At 34.1% G+C, this 25,196-nt stretch overlaps 1 protein-coding gene and 2 pseudogenes across 2 annotated transcripts; 2 read left to right on the top strand and 1 right to left on the bottom strand.

The window, feature by feature from the left end:
* The first annotated feature begins 775 nt into the window (after positions 1–775).
* LOC133312096 (vacuolar cation/proton exchanger 3-like) lies at positions 776–18,527 on the top strand. 2 transcript variants are annotated; one of them, XM_061513244.1, is made up of 11 exons: positions 776–1,051; positions 1,491–1,558; positions 1,724–1,752; positions 2,640–2,836; positions 3,454–3,666; positions 3,760–3,888; positions 4,012–4,128; positions 4,215–4,268; positions 4,373–4,489; positions 4,603–4,693; positions 18,463–18,527. In XM_061513244.1, the coding sequence occupies exons 1-11, from the start codon at positions 776–778 to the stop codon at positions 18,516–18,518; spliced, it is 1,347 nt and encodes a 448-aa protein (XP_061369228.1). In that variant the 3' UTR covers positions 18,519–18,527. The 2 variants fall into 2 exon arrangements, with proteins under 2 accessions (XP_061369228.1, XP_061369229.1); XM_061513245.1 differs by lacking the exon at positions 18,463–18,527 and adding an exon at positions 4,799–4,860.
* LOC133312098 (vacuolar cation/proton exchanger 3-like) lies at positions 12,621–18,390 on the top strand (annotated as a pseudogene).
* A 1,454-nt stretch (positions 18,528–19,981) lies between the features above and the next one.
* LOC133312102 (probable envelope ADP,ATP carrier protein, chloroplastic) lies at positions 19,982–24,423 on the bottom strand (annotated as a pseudogene).
* Positions 24,424–25,196: the final 773 nt, after the last annotated feature.

The raw sequence follows: 25,196 nt of genomic DNA, 5'->3' as shown, positions 1-25,196 counted from the left end.
TAAGAATTACATATGTTATTCTTCACGAGAGAGTACTCTAACTAAGGGATTTAATTATTTTCAAAGAAATAGATATATATATATATATATATATATATATATATATATATATATATATATATTCAAAAAATATAAATTGGAGCAAGTTAATCTCCATTATTGATACAAAAAGTTGGCCTAATTATACGATAAAAAAAAAATTAAAAGACAAAATTGTAGAAAACATTTCATTTAAAATCAAATGCTCTAACATAGCTGGTAATTTTTTAATTCCATATCATACTAATATAAAAAGTTATAAATTTAATATATAAAATATCTATACTATAGATTAAAGGTATCATACTTATATGTTAAAATATCTAGATTATAGATCAAGTACCTAATCTCTATAAATTAATAAATGCCTGGATTTTCACAAACATAATCTTGTATGTTAAACAATAGATAAAATACTAATTAAAAACATAAAAGTGCAAACCTAACAAAACGGGTAGGCTAAAACACAAGTAAAATAGTAATTTATATAATCCACCGTTTAAGATAGTTTCTTTTTCTTTCTTTTTATTCATTTTGTAAATATATGGAAAACAATGAAGTACGAAACTTCCACGAAGTTGCACTTACCTGACAAGTCTCATTATCTATTATTTATAATCATCGCCATTACAAAAATATTCAAGGTCCACCATTGCTATATATTATATAGTATTTTTTTTGTTTTCTCCATTTAATAAAACAAGTTGAGTTCTAGAATTTCTTCAACCTTTGAAAAATGGGGTCTCAAAACCAAGAACCATGGCTCTTAGAGAATGGCAATGGCAACATCAAAGGGTTGAGCAAGGAGATGAGACATGGTAGAACGGCACATAACATGTCATCATCTTCATTGCGCAAGAAATCTAACCTCAGTCTTTTGTCAAAGGTTCACTTTGTGTTCCTCAGAAATTTGCTTGTTAATTTCCAAGAGGTTATTCTTGGAACCAAGCTTTCTATTCTTTTCCCAGCCATTCCATTTGCTATCATTGGTGAATGCTATGGCTTTGCACGAGTGAGTACTCCACCTACTCTCCATTACATGCTTATAATTTATTTAATTTTCCAATTATTGTTTGCATACCCAATTTAAAATTGTCTATTTTAGTTTATTCATAAAAAAATTTCAAAATTATTTCGTAATCATCACCTCCTCAGTCTGATAGTTATGCTTATGCATGTGAGTGAGAACTTTTGGTCAAAGGCAAAAAAGGAAAAAAAAATTTCAAAATAAGGTATCTATATTTGGTGATGATTTCTGTGTGTATGGTTATTTGGAGGGAATGTTCTTTATTATTTTTTTCATAAAAATATATATTAAGAAAAATGCATGAATAATTTTTTTTATTTGTTTAGAAAAATGTAAAATTTAAAGGTTTGAGTCTTTTATCTCTTGTCATTTAGGGTTGTTATGATTTGTGATGATATGAATACTCTTCTTTTATTGAATACAGCCTTGGGTTTTTGCATTGAGCTTACTTGGGCTTACCCCACTTGCTGAACGAGTCAGCTTCCTCACAGAGTAAGGAAACCATGCATGACATTCTTTTTTGAATTTTTTTTTGTTTATAGTTAGATTGTACATTACTCATTATACAACCCTTTTTTTTTCCTTTTCAATTTTCTCCTAAATTGCTGATTCTAGTTTTATTTGCTTCTTTGGTTTTGGTGTTTCAAAATATGACAGACAGGTTGCTTATTACACAGGTCCCACAGGTGTGTATGAACCCAAAACTACACTATATCAGCTTTTGTTAAGAGGTTGTCACAATGTCAGTGTCCAATACTAGTCAGTGTTCACTTTGGACAAAAAATGAATATCAATGTATTAAAATAAAATAAAATTTGCAACCCTTGTTCATAATCTTCTTTAGCTTTTGAGACGAATTAAGCATATGATATATGTCTCCTATAGTCCTATGTGTGTCCGCAAAGGCGAAGTAAAATATTTGAAAGGGGTGAAATTGCAAGTGTAATATTTCTTACAAGTTATAACTATTTATACGGGGAAAAGTGTGTGTCATTTTAAAGGATATAAAATTATGTCATTTTAAGAAAGAGGAAGAGATAGATAAAAGGAGAGAGAGAGAGAGTTGACAAAAAAGTAAAGGTGTGAGTTCCATCTTTGTGAGAGTGAAATAACATAAGTTGTGTCATTTAAAAGGATAAATACTTTTCCCATTTATATGACCAAATGATGGTAGTTAAGTTTGTGCACGAGAGCTGAGCAGGTGTTCGATCATCCTTTGTACTATTTTTGGGAGGGATTTAAAATCTTAATTCTGGATCTGTCCCGAACAAGGGAGGATAAATGTGGTTCATCCAAATAAAAAATATAACTATTTATATGATTAAAAAACAGAGATAATACTCATAATTAAAAACTTGTATGAACTTGAAATAGGGCCACAGCTATTTATATAAATAAATGATGCTCGTAACTAAAGGTTTGTACAAACGTGAACCCCTCCCTCGCTCCATCAGTGTGTGTTCGTGGAATTGGTAAAATCATAGTGTTAGAATTAGAAATAAAGCTCTTGGAAATTGTAAGAGTACAATTTATTGTTATGTTACTAAAGCCTTTTATATTTTATGAGTCACAGTGGGAGGACTTTTGAATGCAACATGTGGGAATGCTACTGAACTCATCATAGCAATTTTTGCACTTAGTGATAACAAAATTGCTGTAGTCAAGTATTCTCTCCTTGGTTCCATCCTTTCAAACCTTCTACTGGTTCTTGGAACCTCTCTTTTCTGTGGTGGCCTTGCAAACCTTAGAAGGGAACAAAAATATGACAGGGTAAGACCCTGAAATCAATTCAAGATTGATCTATTAAGTGCATATATAGTTTTAGTTCTTTATCTTCTTTATAGTGAAAATAATGATTAGTCAAAATTGATCTATTAATTGCATATATAGTTTTAGTTCTTTATCTTTATAGTGAAAATAATGATTAGTGTTGAGTTAGGAAGCACCTACACTTCAAAAACTCTGACGTGTCGTGTCCGACACTTCCCGACACTCACTGACACTCCGACACTCCCCGACACTCCAACACGCATTATATAAATTCAAAAAAAGTCCAAAGGTTGCGTTGCCTTGAGTTTTTAGTTCCAACTATTAGATTCGTTGAATTACAATTACCATTTAATATAAATATTTAGGATATCTTTTGTTTCTTTGCAAAATTGATGAATATTTTAAGTTTAATTTTATTTTTTTGTTAAATTATTGAATATTAAATATAATATACACTACATAAATTAAAAATATTATTTGATATCAAAACGTGTCCTAACGTGTCGAAATCTAATATTTTTTAGAATTTACGTGTCGGAGTGTCGTGTCGTATCGTGTCACGTGTCCCGTGTCGGTATCGGTGCTACATAGCTGTTGAGGATTGAATGTTTTTGCAGAGACAGGCAGATATGAATTTGCTTATGCTGCTTATGGCATTTTTGTGTCACTTGCTGCCAATGCTGTTCAAATATAGTGGTGCCTCAGAAGCTGTAACTGTAGACTCATCTCTGAAGTTGTCAAGAGTTGCTAGCATTGTGATGGTGATTGCATATTTTGCTTACCTTGTCTTCCAACTGTGGACTCACAGGCAATTATTTGAAGCCCAAGATGTATGTTTTCTTTATTTATCATGAAATAATGAAGTTACTTGTGATTATCATTTGTGCCAATATCTGAATACTAACTACCATCACGCATTGCAGGAAGATAATGAAGAGGTTGAGAATGTTTCAGAAGAAGCAGTGATAGGATTCTGGAGTGGGATTGTTTGGCTTGTTGGGATGACTGTTTTCATTGCTTTGCTTTCTGAATATGTGGTGGAAACAATTGAGGTAATTGACTTCTTTTCATTTTTTGAAAGATGAAACTATTGTTTTTATCAAAGAAAAAGAACTAGACTTCCATTTTGAGTATGATAATACTGATAGTGATGAGAAAAATTTGAATATGAACAGGATGCATCAGAATCATGGGGTTTGTCTGTAAGCTTCCTCAGCATAATCTTGCTACCAATAGTTGGCAATGCAGCTGAACATGCAGGAGCAATCATATTTGCTTTCAAGAACAAGCTGGTTGGAAATTTTAATAGTATTAACAAAATTCATTACTTTTTATTTGACATAATTTGCTTGAAACTAACCTAATGATGTTTCTGCAGGACATCTCATTGGGTGTTGCTTTGGGTTCTGCAACTCAAATTAGCATGTTTGTGGTAAGAATTCACCTTGTAAAAATAAAAAATGGATGTTTCCATTTAGCTTTGTTGTTGGATTATTGAAAGAAAGCTTACACCAAGCAAATTTGATTACAATATAGGTACCCTTATGTGTGATTGTTGCTTGGATTATGGGTATCAAAATGGACCTCAACTTCAACCTGATAGAGACAGGGTCTCTTGCTTTGGCAATAATAACCACAGCCTTCACATTACAGGTATACTTACCATAATCTCAGCTAGTAAAAACACTAGATTTAGTTACATTTTGTATATATCTTGATTCAATCTTTCAATGATATCTAAGTCTTTCGTGGTGTATCTTTTATAGGATGGAACTTCACACTACATGAAAGGTCTTGTTCTCCTGCTATGCTACATTGTTATTGGGGCCTGTTTTTTTGTACAGAGAACACCCTTAGGTAAGTATAATATAATATGCAGCATTACATAAATAGTCAAAATCTATATTTATTCATCCTGAAATTATAATTCATATCTAAAATTTGGTCATCTCTTTTTCCCAGACCAAGCTGATGTTAATAACATAACACTTAAATCATCAACTGGTGCAGATTTTAGAGCTTAATAGGTAAGTTCATGTTCAGTTTACACATGCAGACATAAATCTTTAACGTGCACAATACCTCTATAGAATTAACTTGAGGGCATGTTATGATTGCAGGAAGGTATTGGTCGATTTTGGTCTCTATGAGATGAAGGGTAGCAGCACCAAAACTTCAAAATAAGATTCAATGAGACAGAAAGCTGAAGAAGTGTGCAATATCTTGCAATCTTTATGGTTGTTGTCTGTGTATATAGACCTCTTCAGAAGATTTTGTGTCCTAGATTTTCATCTCGTACATGTAAATATATGACTTGTAGCAAAATTCTCAAATAAAAATGAAAATTGCTGTTTGGAATTTGAGGTCACATGAGCAAGAATTCCTCGTGTTTGCTGAATCCTATGTTCCTTTGAGTTTGCTTAATCTCTAGTGTATATGATTCATGTGAAGCGTGTTTTGATGGTTATAACAATTTATGTCAATTCTGGCTGATTCAACAAAGTTGAAAGAACATTAGACAATGAATGAGAATAATAAGACAATTTTATGCGTATTGCACTTAATTTGGCTACTTATATGAATTACGTAACCCCCGTACTGAATCACGTAACCTCATACGAAAGGTGCTTAATAAGTCATTCGAAAGGAATTAATGTTAAAAGATTTTTTTTAAAAAAAACCAATTGATAAAAGAATAGATTTATGTTTGAAAATGTTATTTTAGAAGAAATAATTTTATTTAAATGGTATACGAAATGTTCACTTTTAAAATCAAATTAATTGAAAAATTCACTTGCACTTGAAGTGTAACACCCTGTAATATATATATCCGGTAATGTTATCGTATTAAGCTGCGCTTAATTAAAATTGCGGAATATCTTTTTCTTTTCAATCACGATGTCATTAATCATTACCAACTTGATTACTTAATCATCTTCAAAACATCGCCTGTATGTACATTGCAATAAACAGCTAACTGAAAATACCTCATTAATTAAATAACATGAATATGAGTCTCTAGTCACGGAACTGCCAAACGTAGACCGGACCATCTAACAATTTATACAACTCCAACTAAAAGTATTAACCACAAAGTGGCATGGACAAACCCCATGCTCACCCAAATAAGGCAACAAAGCCCAACATTAGTCTCAACAATAGCAACATAAGCATATAAGTGCGGAAAACATAAACAACATCCAAATCCAGTATTCATACAGGTCAGCATAAATAACAGCAATATCATCAACTAAGCTCTGGCCTCCTGCCGCCAGAGGCATCAACCCCCATATTACCTGAACCTGAAATAAGCGCCCCAAACGTGGGGTGAGATCTCTAAACAAGAAATCTCAGTAAGACAAGGGGTCCTCAAGGATCTTCCACCCCAAGCTCACTTACATGTGCAATATAAGTTCAAAAGCAGTTCATCAATATCATTTCTAAAACAGTGCAATTGTTACACGAAGGGTATCTGGCAGAGTCAGGAAACCATCAACTAGGCTGGAAGGTTATATAGCCTAATGTCACTTGCATTGAGGGACACGTGGAGTTACTGTAGAAAGAAGGTTATAATGTGTAAAGTGGAGAATAGCTGAATTGGTTACGTGGCTTGTACTTGTAATAAGCTATAACTAGGCTGGAAGGTTATATAGCCTAATGTCACTTGCATTGAGGGACACGTGGAGTTACTGTAGAAAGAAGGTTATAATGTGTAAAGTGGAGAATATCTTATTACAAGTACAAGCCACGTAACCAATTCAGCTATTCTCCACTTTACACATTATAACCTTCTTTCTACAGTAACTCCACGTGTCCCTCAATGCAAGTGACATTAGGCTATATAACCTTCCAGCCTAGTTGATGGTTTCCTGACTCTGCCAGATACCCTTCGTGTAACAGCAATGCAGCAGATAATCATGTCATGTGTGTCAATACTATTCTACTGGCTAGAGAAATGCAGGAATACGTCTATTACCCACACTAATGCAAGACGCCACTTGCACCCACCCACAATGTCACCGTCTTGTATGACGCCATATACTCTGGCTAACTGTCAAAGTGGAACAACATATACATATTAAAAGTCATTACACATAAAGCTCAACAACATTCCAAATATATCAAAGCATGTAACACAACATGAATATAAACCATTCCCCCATGGGGTATGGTGGAACCAAACAATGGCTAAACCGAGGATACGAAAGCTTACCTTGCAAGCTAACACTTCAAGCCAAGAGTCCAACCAATCCTCAAAGTCCAAACACAGCAGAATCACAATCTGTTATGGACCAATAATATATCATCAATCATACTCTACAAGCATACCGTATTAAGACTACGCCTTTCCTTTACGTTTTACGTCTTAAGGCTTCACACAAAGCCACAAGCCCTTAATCACTTGATTCTGACTTAGTTCGATTATTATAGAAGTTCAATTTCATCAATCTAGGGTCCACAAACCCCCAATAGCTTACTGTATGAACAGTACAGCTACTGTTCTTCAAAATCTCAGAATATCCGGATATTCATCGGGGACATATCCGGATAACAATATCCGGATATCATATCCGGATATCATATTCGGATATCTATATTCGGATATCAAAGGATCCCATATCCGGATATTTCGCGACAGACAACAGCTTCTGCATTCGCGAAGATATCCGTCCAAGGTTCCCTTTTTAACACTTATACACGTTAAAGCATGCATTTTTACGCATATTTAGGTTCATACTCAGATTACATACTTGTTTAACTTATAAAACATGTCAAGACATCAACTTTAACCCAATAAACTCAAGATCAAAGGTGGTAACACTTACCCAAGGTTCAACCCCCCAACAAAAGGTGCTCTTGGAGCTCACAAGACAACTCCAAGGTACTGACTTTGTAGAGCACGAAAATGGAGCAACAAAGATGAGTTCTTTCTTCACAAAGGTGACACTTTAAAGCTCAAAATGTCATCACCAAGGTTCCCACAACCCAACTCTCAAACTCAGCTCTCAAACCCAACAAAATAGGGACACCAAACTCAGAAATGATATCACTCACACCTCACAAGACCAATCCACACAAGGCAACATTGTTTTGGTAGAGAAATCAAGAGTAAAAATGGCTCCTTTGGCTCAAGAGAGTGAGGGAAGGTGAAGGTGGCAAGGCTGACTTCAAAGACTCAGAATTTTCACGTAGGAGGCAGCCAATATGGCCTAGGATCATGTGCCATTAAGCTTATATAGTCACTTAACCAATAAACACACAGTATTAGCTTTAATTGCTACGCTTAGTATTTTAATCTCAAACTCAGGATTCTTAACCTACTCAATTTTACAAGAATTATCATTTTTTTTATTTTATTTTTCGGAGTACCTTTTCGGTACGCTCTTTTCCATAGCCAGTATCAGTTTCTGGCACCAGTTCTCATTATTTTTACTTGAAACTCGTTTTACAAGTCTTATATATTATTTTAGGAATTATCATGCACTTATAATAATTTTTCGGGATACTTTTTCGGTACGCATTTATACCGACTAGCAGAACCGGTACCTGCACTTTTCGTCAGAAAAAGTGACTTTAAGCATTATTACTCACTTACTATAATTATTAGAGCCTCATAATAATTATTAGGATCAATTATGAAATTATCTCATTAAACTCAATATTAACTGATTAATTTTCTTAATTAACGGTGCGGGTTCTTATATGAAGCTTGTGTCAAATTTCTGAACCGCAATCTACAAAAATTGCACCTACTTTGACTTTTGAACATGAGTAGGAAAAAATTGGTGAATGTTGTTGAGACAGATTAACACAAACAATCGCAAAGTAAAAGGGAGAAAGACAAGTTTACCAAAAAAAAAAAAAAAACAAAGGGAGAAAGGCAAGAAAATAGAGATACAAAATTTATTTTAATTCATCCATTGTGGACTACATCTAGCAATATTAATTATATTTTTCTCACTCAAGAGAAATATAAATAAGTTTAGAAAATCCTAAATAATAATAGTTATTCATGAGTCTATATATGCCTAAACTATCAAAAAAAAATATTTAATAAAACAAAAAAAAGGTCGAGGCCCATAATAGTACTATGCTTTTGCGGTTCCGGGCACCATACCCCTGTTGGGTGGCTCCCTTGGACCCCTGTTCATTCACCGAGGAATGAGGACCCCTGCTAACTTCTCATGTTTCCCGCCAATAATAATCGTCACCACAAAATATGAATCATACCGAACAAATGTTATAAATCCTCGTACTTGAAAAGCTTCTGGTAACCCTAACAAGTTTAATTGAACATTTGTATATTACTTCACCACATTATCGAATAGCTATTTAAATGAGTTTTTTTTTTTTTTATATATATATATATTCAAATTAGAGTTTTTTAAATTACTTCATTTTTTATATGACCATTTTTTGTTAGGCTCATCCCCGTAAGGGCATGAGTTTGAATCTCGCTGGCCGTTGGAAGGATTTCTTTGGTGGGGCAATTTGTAATTCCTTCCAAAAATATTTAAAGAGATTAGTGGATCTGCCTTGACCATGGTTGGATACCAGCATTTAACTTCACCTATATTTTCTTATAAAATATATATATATATATATATATATATATATATATTAAAATTTCTCCATGGAATAATCGATTAATCCGGTTTATGAATAGGATTAGAACTATAACGACGGCAAAGCTCTCCGTGCTAAATAACTCGTTTTCATAATTTTAAAACTTCAATCAAATTATTTTCTGGGTTTTTCTCTATCGAAGATCTGGGTACGTTCATAAATTTTAAAACTTAAACCCTATTGCATTCTTGTTGAAGACAAAAATTTCACTGCTCTATTGCTCACAGATTCACGGGCATGACTTTCCTCCTTCATTGGTTATTGGTTTGGCCTCAAGGGAGAAGAATCCTGGTCCTTTATTTTCTAACGCCCAGTAAATACATCTTTATAAATCTCCTCCAATTGGGAGGTTCTCTTTTCAGTCTCTTCATTTTCAAAACACGAACCAACAATACAATATTCTCTACAACAATTCCCATATAAAAAACAACAACCAAGAACCAAACAAAAAAATAAGACAACCTTAAACTCCTCCAATTGGGAGGTTCACTTTTCAGTCTCTTCATCTTCCAAACCAGTAAATCTTCGGCTCTTTCACCAACTGGGGTTTTTTGAGATTTTAATTTATTAATTTGGTATTTGGTTCAAAGTATTTATTAATGAGAGCCATTTAGTGACACGAGGGGGACCCAGCGTCACTTAGTGCCGCTATCATCCCCGCGTCACTCATTCTCTTTTATTTTATTTTTTTAATTGAGTGACGCCCCCTCCTCTTGGGCACTCACATGATTGTGTCAAATGGCACAATCTTGTTAGTTCTGTTACCGTAAAACTTCGGAAAACCATAACTTTTGACTCGGGTATCCAAATCAAATGATTTTTTCTATTTCACATAACTTTTCGAGATCTACGCAATGACACCTCATTTGACATATTTTACCTCTCACAAATATAGTTCAAATCTATAAAAAGTGTAATTAGTGTTGCAAATTTGAACTATGTTAATGGAAAATAAAATATGTCAAATGAGGTTTCATTGCGTAGATCTCAAAACGTTATGTGAAATAAAAAAAATCATCTGATTTGGATACTCGAGTCAAAAGTTATAGTTTTCTGAAGTTTTATTGTAACAGGATTAACGATATTGTGCCATTTGACACAATCCTGTGAGTGTCTCAGGTGAGGGGGGCGTCGCTCAATAGAAAAAAAAAATAACGGGGTCTGCTGGGTCCGACACTCAATGACGCGGGGGGATGGTAGTGGCACTCAGTGATGCTGGGTCCGCCTCGCGTCACTAAATTATCCTCATTGATAAATACCTTGAACCAAATACCAAATTGATAAATTAAAGGGATAAAAACTCAAAATGAGTGAAAATGTCGTAAATCTTCAGCACTCCAGCAGAAGAAAAAAAATCCTGAGATTATAAAAGTAAAGCAAATAATTAAAAATAGAAACAACCGAGATACCTTCTTAATTATCACGAAAAAAAGTTTGGTGTGTACAAATATAGGGTCAAAATAAGTTACACTTTGATGGGAAAAATACTAGTTCCCATCAAACAAAGAGAAAAATAGGTAAGGGAACACCAAAAATCACAATCAACAACAGATGCAGAGATATAGGATTTGTTTGAATTTGATATTTTTTTTTTCTGAAGAACCATAAAACTTGTTTCAATATAGTTAGATTTAAAGTTATAAAAAAGTTGTATTTATTTATAAAATATCATTAATAAACTTTCATAATTATAAACTTGTCACCCTAAAATAATTTAAAATTAAAAACGAGTTGGATTTATTTACGAAAGTGTCATTAATAAATACTTATAATTACAAAATTATCTCCATAAAAATTTTAAAATTAAAAAAAAAATTGAGAACATCTCTAATTTTTTCTTTTTTTAGGAATCATTTTACAAAACAATCCTTTTCAAATAAATTTTTTTTCTTCTAAAAGTTAAAAAATTGTTTTTTGAAAAATAGAAATCAGCGCCACTAGGACTAGTTTGGCAGAATAAAGGTCCAAACTCTGAATCTGAGCAGAAAATTGACCAAGTAAAACACCAGTTTTTCTTGTACTAAAAAAAAGACCAGTTTTTCCAATGACACCAATCACCTCTTAATGAATCATAGGATCCTCTGATGAAAGCATTATAACCTTGGTGGGGGAACAAAAAGTGATCGTTACATTTTTTTCATATTATATATTAATACAGAAAGAGTTATATTTACAAACATTTGTTTTTACAAAATATTACAATGTACTAGGGGTAATATTCTATGTGCTGAAATACATTATTCTTAATACATAGTATAATTTATAAAAAAAAAATTATAGATATAACTTTCCCCAATTAATATTTATCTGGCTTTTATTATGCCCGCAACATTGAATTATTGCCTGTGGGACCAAAATTCAATGATCTGCTTCCGGTAAATTACATAAAAGGACAATTACATAATACTTTTATGAATGAACTACTAGCCTGACGCATAATCAATTACATAATAACACATTTTTTTCAAAATTCAAAGCATCCAACCACCAATTTAATCAGGGATGTTACACATGCACACCAAAGAGAACCATACTCCAAATACGCAATCAAATTCACGTGCACATACAATCACATGTTAATTGAAGTAACTAAATATGCATATATCTTGGAAACAAAAACATATATATTAAACCATCATACATTGAGTTTCAAATATAACTATTAAAGTGAGTACATTTCTAGCAATATTTCAACTCATGACTCTTTAAAATCTATCTATTATGAGATATTAGCTATTTAAGAAAGTTTCTTCTTTTTTTTTTTATTGAAAATATTTCAATCGATTCATTCCTTCGCAATTAGTCCAATTCGGGATGGTTCTAGAATTAAGACTTTAAATCCATGAAAATGATCGAATACATGTTCTCACCTCCAACTGCGCAGCTCTCACCCTGAAAATATTTCAGTTAATGCATGAGAGCTGCATAGTTGGGTGAAGTACTACCATTTGGTTGAAAGAAAGTTTCTTCTTATTCATTTTGTATATGGAAAGTAATGAAAGTACGAACCTTCCTAGAAGTTGCACTGCCTTATCTATTATTTACAACACTAAATGTTGCTAACCACTTCAACATATTCCCCATTGTCATATAGTTTTGTTTGTCATTAACTACAACAAGTTCAACTCTAGAGTACGTTTGTTCAACCTTCAAAAAAATGGATTCTAGAAACCAGGAACCATTGCTCTTGGAGAATGGCAACCTCAAAGGGTTGAGCGAGGAAATGAGACATGGAAGAACAGCACATAACATGTCATCCTCTTCATTGCGCAAGAAATCTAACCTCACTCTTCAGTCCAAGATTCACTCTGTGTTCCTTAGAAATTGCTTGTTAACTTCCAAGAGGTTATTCTTGGAACCAAGATTTCTATTCTATATTCCCATCCATTCCGTTTGCCATCATTGCTCAATGCTATGGCTTTGCACGAGTGAGTACTCTCCGGTCCCTACCTACTGTGTCAACTGCATGCTTACGATTTTTGTCAATTATTTTTTGCCATACCCAACATAGAATTATCCATTTTATATAGTTTATTCATTAAAAAGTATTTCAAAAATAGGCCACTACTAGAAAAAATCTGTATAGCGATAGAATTTTAATAAAAATTTCCTCGCAAAATTCATAGCTAATTTGATTTTCCTTGCAAATTCCGTCACAATCTTGTTTGTGAGGGAATCTACGATGAAAAATAGTTGCGATGATGAAATTAGCAACGAAAATTCTATAACAATTCTTATATTCTAAGATATTTTGGTTAAAGACAAAAAAATAAAATAAATCAAAATAAGTTATCTGTATGTTGTGATAATTGATGTGTGTACTTTGAAGAGAATGTTCTTCATCAATTTTTTTTTTCATAAAAAAATGTATTCAGAAAATTCATGAATATATTTTAGAAAGCTGAATTTTTTATGCCTCCTATTAGGACTGGAGAGCTGAATGGTAAATGACTAGGTCTAATTATTTTATCCTCCTACATTTCTTGACACAGGTTTTTCAATTTCATTTTTCTAGAAGTCGGAATAACGGTATGAGCATACATACCTGGACAAGTTTAGAGTTGGGAATTAGGTTAATGAAGTGATTATGTCTTAGAAGTCACAATTAGGTCAACATACACGATACGATGCAAATTTGATATGAATATGGATATATTCAACACGAATACGATACAAATTTAAAATTGAGTCAAAATTTTCAACACAAACACAATCATTTATTTTGTGAGTTGACACAACACGACATGAATAACCTGCAAACTCATACTATATTGCTTTTTAACGGGAACTGGTATGATTGGAGCTGACAAAACATATCAGGCAAGATGTAATAGAATTTAAGGACATCGATCAATTTGTGAAAGGTGGAAAGGGAGATTGTTGAGGACAGTGTTGGAAAGTCAACTTGTAATATTTCTATCCCATGTTGAGTAAAAGACATTACCAATTTGTTGTAATCTGTCAAAATAGGTCTAACCATTGCAGGTTCTTTGACCAATGGGGGATTTTTAAATTTTTTATGTATCAATTTGGTATTTGATACCCAATATTTATCAAAAGAGATTGTTTAGTAACGTGAGGGGGGCCAGTGGCACTGAGTGCTGCCCCCTCTCCCGAGGAACTCACCCATTTTTTTTTTCTTTAGGTGAGTGCCCTCCCTTCGTGGCATAATCTCGTTAGTTTCACTATCGTAAAATTTCGGAAGGCCCTAACTTTTAACTCGGATATTCAAATTAGATGATTTTTTTTATTCCACATAACTTTTCGAGATCTACTCAATGACACCTTATATGATATATTTTATTTCTCGCAAACATAGCTCGAGTTTGTATAATGTAGCTTCAGAGGCAACAAGTATGGCCAACATGTTATCATCTAGCTCTGCTTTGTTCCTTTTTTCCCTACTGCTAGGGTTCCTCATTTTTGCTCCCACTTTTTCTTTTTCTTTTCTTCACAAAAACAAATTTTGAAATTAATTATTGTCTCGCACAGGTGATGTTGCAACTCTAACATACAGAAATTCAATTAATTAAAATCTCAGCAAACCTGATTTGAAAATCGAGAAATTTAAACAAATCAAGGGTTTTTACCTCTTCCCGTTAAAATTTGAATTTAAATACTCTTGTGATTGTGGAATTATTGTTGCAAATTTGAACTACGTTTATGGAAGATAAAATATACCAAATGAGATGTCATTACGTAAATCTCAAAAAGTTATGTGAAATAAAAAAATTATCTGATTTAGATACCCAAATCAAAAGTTACATCTTTCCAAAATTTTACGGTTACGGGATTAACGAAATTATGCTACTTGACACAATCATGTGAGTGCAGCGGGAGAAGGAGGGCCGCACTCACCTGAAAAAAAAAAAAAACGTGTGAGTAATGAGGGGAGGAGTGCCGCCGGAGCCCCCATGACACAAAACAACCCCTATTAGTAAATATTAGGAATCAAATACCAAATAAAAAAATTAAAGGGATAAAAAAAACCTTTAAGCTAAAGAGCCAACCATTGCACACCCAAAGTTTAGGATAAATAAATTAAGATGGGCTCCTACTGAAATACTAACTAAATAAGATAAGGATAAAAGATAATTCGAAATTAAAAATCCTAATCTAATTAATTCTAATTATTCTAAAAGATAGGCTCTCTAAGTCTAATATTCTAGGAGATAAATGGGCTTTTTCCTTCATGCTTGGGTCTGGGTGTAATGAGGCCCGCTAAATTTATGTTATTGTGATATGTCTTCTCTCTTTAATTGCATATACGAACAGCCTTGGGTTTTTGCGTTGAGCTTACTTGGGCTTACCCCACTTGCTGAACGACTCAGCTTTCTGACAGAGTAAGGAAACTATAGGAACAGTGACCAAAATGTCACTGTTGGCAAAAAAATGTACCAAACTGTGACGCAAACAGTAAATTTTACCAAAATGTTACGTGGCATATTTCGCTACACTATGTAGCGAAATATGTGTGCAAATAATTCGCTACACAGTGTAGCGAAATATGCCACGTCAGAACCAAAAATGCCATGTGTCAAAATTGGAGAAATTCGTTACACTATGTAGCGAATTTCTCCAATTTTGATATATGACATTTTTGGTTCTGAGCATTCTGATGTGGCATATTTCGCTACACTGTGTAGCGAATTATTTGCACACATATTTCGCTACACAATGTAACGAAATATGTCACGTGACATTTTGGCAAAATTTACTTGCGTGACAGTCTGATAATTTTTTTTGCCAACAGTGACAAAATGGTTACTGTTCCGAAACTATGACATTCTTTTTGCACTTTTGTTTATCCTTGGACCGTACATTAATCATTAAACAATCTTTTTTTTTCTGTGTTGAATGCTGATTCTCTTTTTATTTGCTCCTTTGGGATTTGATGCTTCAAATATTGAAGACAGGTTGCTTATTACACAGGTTCCACAGGTGTGTACAAACCCACACTATACTATATTAATTGGATTTGAATACTCTCATGTCAAAAAGTGATCATGTTATTTGATCACAACCACTCATTTAAAAGTCATACATTTTTCTCTCTCTTATCTCATCATCAATGAATGATTGTGATCAAATAACATGACCAGATCCAAATCCATATTAATTTTTTAAGAGTTCGTCATAATTTCAGTGTCCTTTACTAGTCAGTGTAACCTCTGGACAAAAAATGAACTTTAATGTATTACCAAGAAAAAATAAATAGAAAAACATCTAAGTTTGTTTATAATCTCTTTCATTGGTTTTTGTCATCACATTGCTCCCAATCACATATTCTAGACTCTCTTGACAGACAAATGCTATAGGATAAAACTTGTTTATTGAGACAAGGCATATGATATATGTCATATGTGTTCTTGGAATTGGTCAAATTATGGTGTTAGAATTAGAAATAAAGCTCTTAGAAATTGTAGAAGTACAATTGATTGTAATGTTACTTAAGTCTTATATATTTTATGAATCACAGTGGGAGGACTTTTGAATGCAACATGTGGGAATGCTACTGAACTCATCATAGCAATTTTTGCCCTCAGTAATAACAAAATTGCTGTGGTCAAGTATTCTCTCCTTGGTTCCATCCTTTCAAACCTTCTTGTGGTTCTTGGAACCTCTCTTTTCTGTGGTGGCCTAGCAAACCTCAAACAGGAACAAAAATTTGACACAGTAAGGCCATCCAATTCATTAAAAGTTTGATCTATTAATTTCATACTTTCAGTTCTCTGTGTTCCTTATATTGAAATATTGGATATTGCTAAGGATTGAATGTTTTGCAATTTTTTATTTGGGCTATTTAATTTGCAGAGACAGGTAGATATGAACTTGCCTATGCTGCTTTTGGCATTTTTGTGTCACTTGCTGCCAATGCTGTTCAAATATAGTGGTGCCTCAGAAGCTGTAACTGTAGACTCATCTCTGAAGTTGTCAAGAGTTACTAGCATTGTGATGGTGATTGCATATTTTGCTTACATTATCATCCAACTGTGGACTCACCGGCAATTATTTGAAGCCCAAGGTGTACGCACTCTATAATTATGAAATTGTTAAACAAATTGTGACTCTGATTTGTGCCAATATTTGATTAGTAGTTACCATCGTGCATTGCAGGAAGGTGATGATGAAGGTGACTGTAAAGAACCTTGGGATACACAAAGCTAGCTCAAAGGGTGGGAGTGCCCAAGTCCTTATAAACTCCACATTAGTTGCACATACAACCAATGTAGGACTATATATCTCAACACGCCCCCTCACACAAAGAGCCCTTTGGGCTTGAAGCGTGGACAATGCGACAGGCCCAGCCTACTTGTGCTAAGAAACTCCACAAGAGAAAGTGGGGGACGGCGAGACTCTGATACCATGTAAAGAACCTTGGGATCAATACACAACATATTAGGTCTGGGCCTTTCACTTAAGCCCATTAGAGTCTCTATATATTGTAACTCTCTGACACAGATCAATACACAACATATTATTTTACATTTAAGTGTGACAATGCTTCAGAAGAAGCAGTGATAGGATTCTGGAGTGGGATTGTTTGGCTGGTTGGGATGAATGTATTCATTGCTTTGCTTTCTGAATATGTGGTGGAAACAATCGAGGTACTTGGCTTCCATTTATTTTGAGAGATGAAACAGAACTAGACTTCCATTTTGACTATTATAAAACTAATAGTGATGAGAAAAATGTGAATATGAAAAGGATGCATCAGATTCATGGGGTTTGTCTGTAAGCTTCCTCAGCATAATCTTGCTACCAATAGTTGGCAATGCAGCTGAACATGCAGGAGCAAGCATATTTGCTTTCAAGAACAAGCTGGTTCGAACTTTTAATAGTACTAACAAAATTCCATACTTTTTATTTGACATAATTTGCTTGAAACTAACCTAATGATGTTTCTTCAGGACATCTCATTGGGTGTTGCTTTGGGTTCTGCAACTCAAATTAGCATGTTTGTGGTAAGAATTCACCTTTTAAAAATAACAAATGGACGTTTCAATTTACCTTTGTTGTTGGATTAATGAAAGCTTACATCAAGCAAATTTAATTACAATATAGGTACCCTTATGTGTGATTGTTGCTTGGATTATGGGTATCAAAATGGACCTCAACTTCAACCTGATAGAGACAGGTTCTCTTGCTTTGGCAATAATAACCACAGCCTTTAAATTACAGGTATAGTTACCATCATCTCAGCTACTAGAAACACTACAGTTAGTTACATTTGGTATATATCTTGATTCAATCTTTCAATGATATCTAAGTCTTTCTCGGTGTATCTTTTATAGGACGGAACTTCTCACTACATGAAAGGCCTTGTTCTCCTGCTGTGCTGTATTGTTATTGGGGCCTGTTTTTTTGTACAGAGAACAACACCCTTCGATAAGCATAATCTGTAACATTGTCTTGGTCTTACATAAATAGTCAAAATCTATACTTATAACTCCTGTAATTATAATTCATATCTAAAATTTGGTCAGCTTTTTTTCCAGACCAAGCTGATGTTAATAACATAACCCTTAAATCAGCAACTGATGTAGATTTTTGAGCTTAGTAGCTAAGTTTATGTTCAGTGTACACATGCATACATAATCTTTTGCGTTCACAATAACTCTATGGAAGTAACTGCTGGCACTTGAATGCAGGCTTTGGCCCATTTTGGTCTCTCTTGATAAAAGGGTAGCAGCATCAAAACCTAGAATAAGATTCAATCGATTTTTTATTTGTTCGTTTCAATCATTATTATCTCTAGACAGAAAGCTGAAGAAGTTTGCAGTAGCTTTCAAAGTATTTGACTGCGTATATAGACCTCTTCGGCTGATTTTTTATCCAAGATTTTCATATCAAACATGTAATATATGTGAAGGGAAATAATTTTCTTATATTGTAAGAAAATAGTTATTTTATGTTGTAGAAACAAGATTGCAAGTGGGATCCATAGGTAAGAGGAGAGAAAAAAAGAAGAAGTGAGACCCACCCATCTTTTGTGTGTAGAAAATTTAATTATCTCATGCAAAATGAGATAAATATAACTCATATATGAAACATGTGGAATAATTCTCTAATAAAAGTGAGAACTGTTATTTGGAATTTGAGGTCACACGAGCAAGAGTTCCCTGTGGTTGTTGGATCCCTTGTTCCTTATGTGTTCGCTTAATGTTTAGTATATGATATTAGAACTTTCTAAAAAAAATTGTGCACTTCAATCAAATTTTTTTCTTGGTTTAGAGAAAAAATGAGAGAATATTATGAGGGGAATGATCCGTTTACAATTTTTTTTACAAATTACACTAATTATAACTAGTCATACACTCTTAATTAGTGTATAATCAGTCAGACATAGTATAGTTTATAAGAGTTGGTAATAAAAAGTTTGTAAATATAAGCTTCCCTATTATCCATTTCAAGTTGTTTTAAAACCCACTAACTTAGTGATCTATTTGTAAGGAGTTTAAGACACTTAATACTCAATTAGTGCGGTTTAATAAAATTAGTGTAGGCCTTAACATACTAGAGTTTTGATGGGAAGAACCATTAGGTTATGTTTATAGGGGCATGTTATATTTACAAACTTTTTTGTTTACAAACTCTTACAAACTACATTATGTAGGACCAGTCCTACATTAATCACACGGTGTACGACCGGTCCTACATTAGTATAATTGCAAAAAAAGTTTGTAAACGGACCCTGTCCCATGTTTATATATGGCTAGATGCCCCCTGCACTCCATTAACTTTTGCATATATTGCAACTCTAAGGCTTCCCTTATTAATAGTCAGCGTAAGGAAGAGTAAGAGTTGTTTAGACCTAGTTTTTATCGCTCAAATACATTTATAATCTAACGAATACGCAACCTATCTTAATGTATTCAAATAGTAACATTAACATGTATGCAGGAGCAAAAGGTTGTGTCATATTAGCATTTGGTAGGCGTAAATAGCACAAACATTTTTTTTTTATTGCCGTTCAGTTTGGCAAACACAAAATCACTACAAAAATTACAGCTAAAATATATTCAGCAAAAGAATATAGCATTACAGCGTACCTAGCACAAACTTGTGTCCTATAAAATTCAAAGCCCCTAGATACAAAATATTGGCTGCTGAGATATTTTCATCACTGCTAGCAGATAATAGATGGTTCTGTTGCAGCATTAGTTCCCCAAAAAATTTCACCGTGGATGGCTAAAACATTATGAATCCTAAGTTTACTATCATTGACTATTGGTGTTTCTTTTGTTTGTTGCGGTTTTCCTCAGTAATTTTTTGAAACTCACTCTCACTAGCTGCAATTAGGCGTTTAACAACGTCATATGTGGTAAGTCTGATGCTGCAAGATAAACAAGGAATATATCAGGTAACTAATCACAATCTACTTGAAAGAAAAATACATAACCATAATTAGCTCTATTGATCATAGCTGTGTATGCTTAGTGGCATGGTGTGGCACTAGCAATCTAAAAATAAACAAGCTAGTTTCAGATAGGATTTTATCCACTTACTTTTCAGCAAATGTACTGAACATCACAATGACGGAGGAGTTAAGTACTAAGAAAATTAGAATTTCACAAGGCATGTTAGATTGAAAACATAGTAACTAGAAATAGAAGATCACAAGTACCTGCTGTTTGGCAGGTTTTTTAAAGCATTGGGCACAAATCCCCGATACAAGCCAACAACTCCATCCCGTTCCACAATACCTGCATCAATGAGATAAATAATTTGGAAATAGTACGAAAAAGCATCCAAAGTCCCCATCATTTAATTAAATTCCCATAAATCAACTACCTAGGAATATACACTGAAAAATGAAGTTTTTCAATTTTTTCCACACTGTTGTCTACCGTCATCCACCACAAAAAGAATAATAACTTGGTCAAGACCACTGTTTGTGTTCATCTGTGAGTGTTAGTGTGCATGCCCTTCTTACAACTACTTCATTAATGAACAGTCCTCATATGAAGGTCGGATGAATTTGCCATACTAAAAATGGCCATATATTACATGCACATGCAGTAATGATATTTTAACATCTAAGAAGGGCACACATGGTGATAATTTTGAAGCTGATACAAAAAAGTCATATATAATGTGGTTACTTACTACTGATTATTCTACATATCATATCAGCTGAAAGCAATATTAAATTAAATGCACCAATAAAGTGAATCAATTTTATATATTTCTTACTAATGTGTGCACAAATATTAACATGCCAGTAACTACAAAATGTTGATGCTAAAAAGTATACACGAGCAGTCCTCACCTGAAATGGCATCTAATACTGTCTTATAGGGTGTACCCTTTAATTGCATCTGTCTTCGCACTGTGTCCAGAGGATAGCATGTAAGTGTGGCAAGAGATGCTGACAGTACGGCAGTGAGTAGAGATGTTTCCGTTCTCTTTTGATATTTCTCTGGCAACGACTTCTTTAATCTATCATCCATAGAAGGCCAGGAAGTTTCAATTTCAATGTCCACATCCAATCTCCAATGTACTTAAAAGATAAAAGATTGCTGATCAACTCACAAGTCAAAAACACAAAAGTTCACAGCAATATATGGAGCTATTCCAATAAGAGAAGGCCCAAGGCCATAGTAGAAAGACGCAAATCCTTCCTCTCTTAACATGCTCAAGGCAACCTGGAAAAGCCACGATATAGTTAATTAACACAGATATGGTTTATTAGCATACGCAGGGCTTGTGATAATACTTAAGCAGGCTAATCATATACCTCTGACATTGTGCGACAACCAGGTTCAACAGCTAATCGTAATCTCAGGACATCCAACGGGTAAGTTATCTGCAAAGATATATTCTATTTACAAAGTTAGATACATACATTAAGATTAATAAATGAGAAAAATATAAAAAAAAATTACAAAAAAGAAATTGCTCATAAGTGTTAAACACAAAGTTTAATCCCTGCAATGAAACACAGTAACATCATGAAAGCAACTGAGAACCATACAAGGCTGGGCCTCCTAATGAATCACTTACAAAAGTTGATGTCATGCCAGCAAAAGCACCTGCGGCAAGTCTTCCCACAACAGAGAGCTCACCATTCTTTCCTTCGAATATTTTCTGTAAACCCAAAAATACAACTTAGACCTGAACATGCAATGTTTGGGTAGTAGAAATTCTTGACAGATAGCAGCTAACCTTATAAATTTCATAAGCAAAAAGCTGGACAGCACTGTACGGTATAACCCGAATCACCTGGAACATTAAAAGAACAAACACCAAAGCAAATGAAAAGACTAGTCAACATTAGAAGGAGATATACATACAAAAATACCAATAAATTTGTTGCTAATTATAGAGACCTGGGGGAGGTTGCCTTTCCAGTAACCCTTAATGCCTTCTTCCTTCCCTATTTCCGTTACGGCCTGTAAATCATGTCAAAGTAAGCTCCAAGAAAAATTTTATTTGTAATGTTCTCATCATTCACCAGATAGCTTAATGCATCTAATATGGGCAAAAACATGATCATCAAGCACAGAGATTGGGGAGGCCACTAAATTATGCATTTAGTGCACAACCTGTAAATATAAATACTAAATCAGAGGAGGTAATTAGTGGCATAAAAAAACTTTCTATCAGTCAATTGGCAGTCTTCACACAGAGAATATGCCAATTTCCTTTCTACTAAATAGCTACTGTTGAAATTATAGGGTTTCAATGAAAAAGAAGAGAAGAGACTCTGAATAATATGAGATCTATTATATGATGTGTTACAAAAAAACTAACATAATACTCATATTTAATCAAGGTCAACTACTATTGCAGCATAACTAGTAGAAGCCTATTTCAACAAGACTATTAACATAATAAGGTTTGCAAAACAATAAGAATCCTAATATTCCAACAGCTACTATTATTGTGCTGCACTTTTAAGAGGAAACAGCCTCAACAAACTCCACCAATTATCAATCACTAACCAGTAACCAGAACCAAACAGACAGATTTTGTCAAGCATTTACAAACACAACCAGTTGATAACACATGCAATATTTTAATAGTGGTCAATGAATAAGCCAACTACTGCACAATACCATATCCTAAGAGTGAAAAAAAAACAAACACTCCTTCAGTCACACTCTAGATTCTCCATATTGAAACACATAAAAAAGAGTAATGTTAATAGGATTGATAGTGAACCCCACACACCACAACATATCCACAGTTCAAACCATAATTTTCAACTTGCCCTTATAAATAAAAGGTTAGCAGGGTGCTATAAAGCTCCTGCAATCCATTGTATAATAGGCGATTTTCACTTGCATGTGCGAAAGGCTGATTAAATGAATCAAACCTATGACATCTTGGTTACATAGCGATAATACTAACCGTTGTGTCAAGATTCTCATTCAAATTATGTGCTTATTATAAAATTCAACCGCAAATATCTTAGCATGTATATATAATAAGAGGAGGGATATTTTGACTACCAAAAGTGTCCACTACTACCTTATTACCTATCAAATCACCATTGGATCAAAGAGAGAGAATGTTAAAAAGTTTTTGAAGAGAGAGAAAATGTTAATCCGATGGTGATTAGATAGGTAGTAAGGTGGTAGTGGAAACTTTTGTTAGTCAAAATATCCTCCCTCATATAATAATGACACAATTCAATCGTAAAAACAAAACCATACCCTCTATTATGGGTCCGCGAGTGCTCGAACAGACTAATCGGATAATCAATGAAGCAATGGATATTATATATACATAAAAAAAAAACATACAACGCCCCTTCAAAATTATGTGCTTATTATAAAATTCAACCATAGATATGTTAGCATGAATCAAAGTGAAAAAATTAAATATAAAAAAAAAAAAACATGCAACGAATTACAAGTTAGGAATGAATACCTCAATTAAACTAATTGTCTTCTTAGCACCTTCGTGCCCAACTCGCACCCCGTGAGTCTACAAATACACAATGTCATTTCATAAACATCAAAGATACCGAATTTTCATACCGAACCATAAGATACCGAATTTCCACAACAAAAAAAGAAAAAAATAATAATGCAGAAAACGAAAGCGAACCTGCATGAGGAGCTTGATGCGGTCGAGGGGGGCGGTGACGGTCTTCGCGACGGCGCCGGCGATGGCTCCGGCGAGGAACAGGGCGGCGTCTTTGGGCACGAATGTGACGACGGCGAGGGGGTGCTTGAGCAGCTGATCCGTCGTCGGCATGGATTCCTTGTCGAATTTCCTTTCTGCCACCGAGACGCAAGCGAATTTACAACGGATGCCACCGCCGGCGAAGAAACCGCGGGCCGGGTGGTTAAAGAGCGGTTCGCGGTGGTTGGGCGGAACGACGCCGTCGAAGGAGGTTATGAAATTTGGGATGTTACGCCACGTCACGATGGCTCTCTCCTCCGTCTCTGTCATGATGGTTTGTATTTCGAACGTTGGGAACTGTTGTCGGAATCAGAAGAACAGAGGATAAGCTGGCTAATTTAAGTACGAAACAAATAGAGAACAGAGGACCATTCTTACACCTTTTTGTTTTTTGTTTAAAAAAAAAAAATTAAGTGTTTTTTTTTATCCTCAACAAATATTAAGGACTCATTTTAATTTCGGTAAAAAAATTAAAATAATGTATTTAAATTAAATAATTACGCATTTAATGTTGTTTTGTAAAAAATTACACATCTACTGCACAATGTGACGTCACTTTTGGGCGTCAAGTGGCGTCACATGTGTGCTCTATATATTTCCCCACCCCCTCCATTCAATTCACACATCTTCTCTCACTCTTCATATCTCTCTTCTCCACCAACATTCCTTTATCTTTAATTTAGTATTTGAATTTTAGTTCTAATTCTATTTAAAAATGAGCTCAAATCCTGATTATGTTCGTGTTGTGTTATATTACAATGGTAGGAAGGTAGAAGGTCGACGATGTGTCATATTCGAGGGTGAAAAAAGGCCGACACGTATCCAACGCAACACAACCATTGACGAACTGCATCAGAGAATTCGGCAGAAGTTAAGTCTTCAAGACAACCAATGTATCACTGAGATCACGACAAGGGTGTGGCAAGGTGATAAATACATTAGTTTAAAAGTGCTTGACGATGAAGACTTGGAGATGACAATGGAAGAATTATGCAACCAGTCAAGGAAAGATTTTCTAGAGTTGTATGTCGACATTGTCGCAACCGAGAATGCTCCCATACCGGTGAGATCAGTTTATTTAAATTCTCCCCGTCTT

Source organism: Gastrolobium bilobum, unplaced genomic scaffold (genome assembly GCF_033153095.1).
Source record: "Gastrolobium bilobum isolate Gb01-03AN ecotype WA unplaced genomic scaffold, APGP_CSIRO_Gbil_v1 utg33886, whole genome shotgun sequence".
In the NCBI taxonomy this organism is placed as follows: Eukaryota; Viridiplantae; Streptophyta; class Magnoliopsida; order Fabales; family Fabaceae; genus Gastrolobium; species Gastrolobium bilobum.
This window is presented reverse-complemented; position numbering and strand designations above follow the sequence as displayed.

Bases quoted from the DNA above. Each gene is read 5' to 3' on its own strand.
- LOC133312096 (XM_061513245.1), top strand. From the start codon at position 776: ATGGGGTCTCAAAACCAAGAACCATGGCTCTTAGAGAATGGCAATGGC. The intron at 2,837-3,453 runs GTAAGACCCTGA...ATGTTTTTGCAG, and splicing joins GGGAACAAAAATATGACAGG to AGACAGGCAGATATGAATTT. The intron at 4,694-4,798 runs GTAAGTATAATA...TCTTTTTCCCAG, and splicing joins TGTACAGAGAACACCCTTAG to ACCAAGCTGATGTTAATAAC.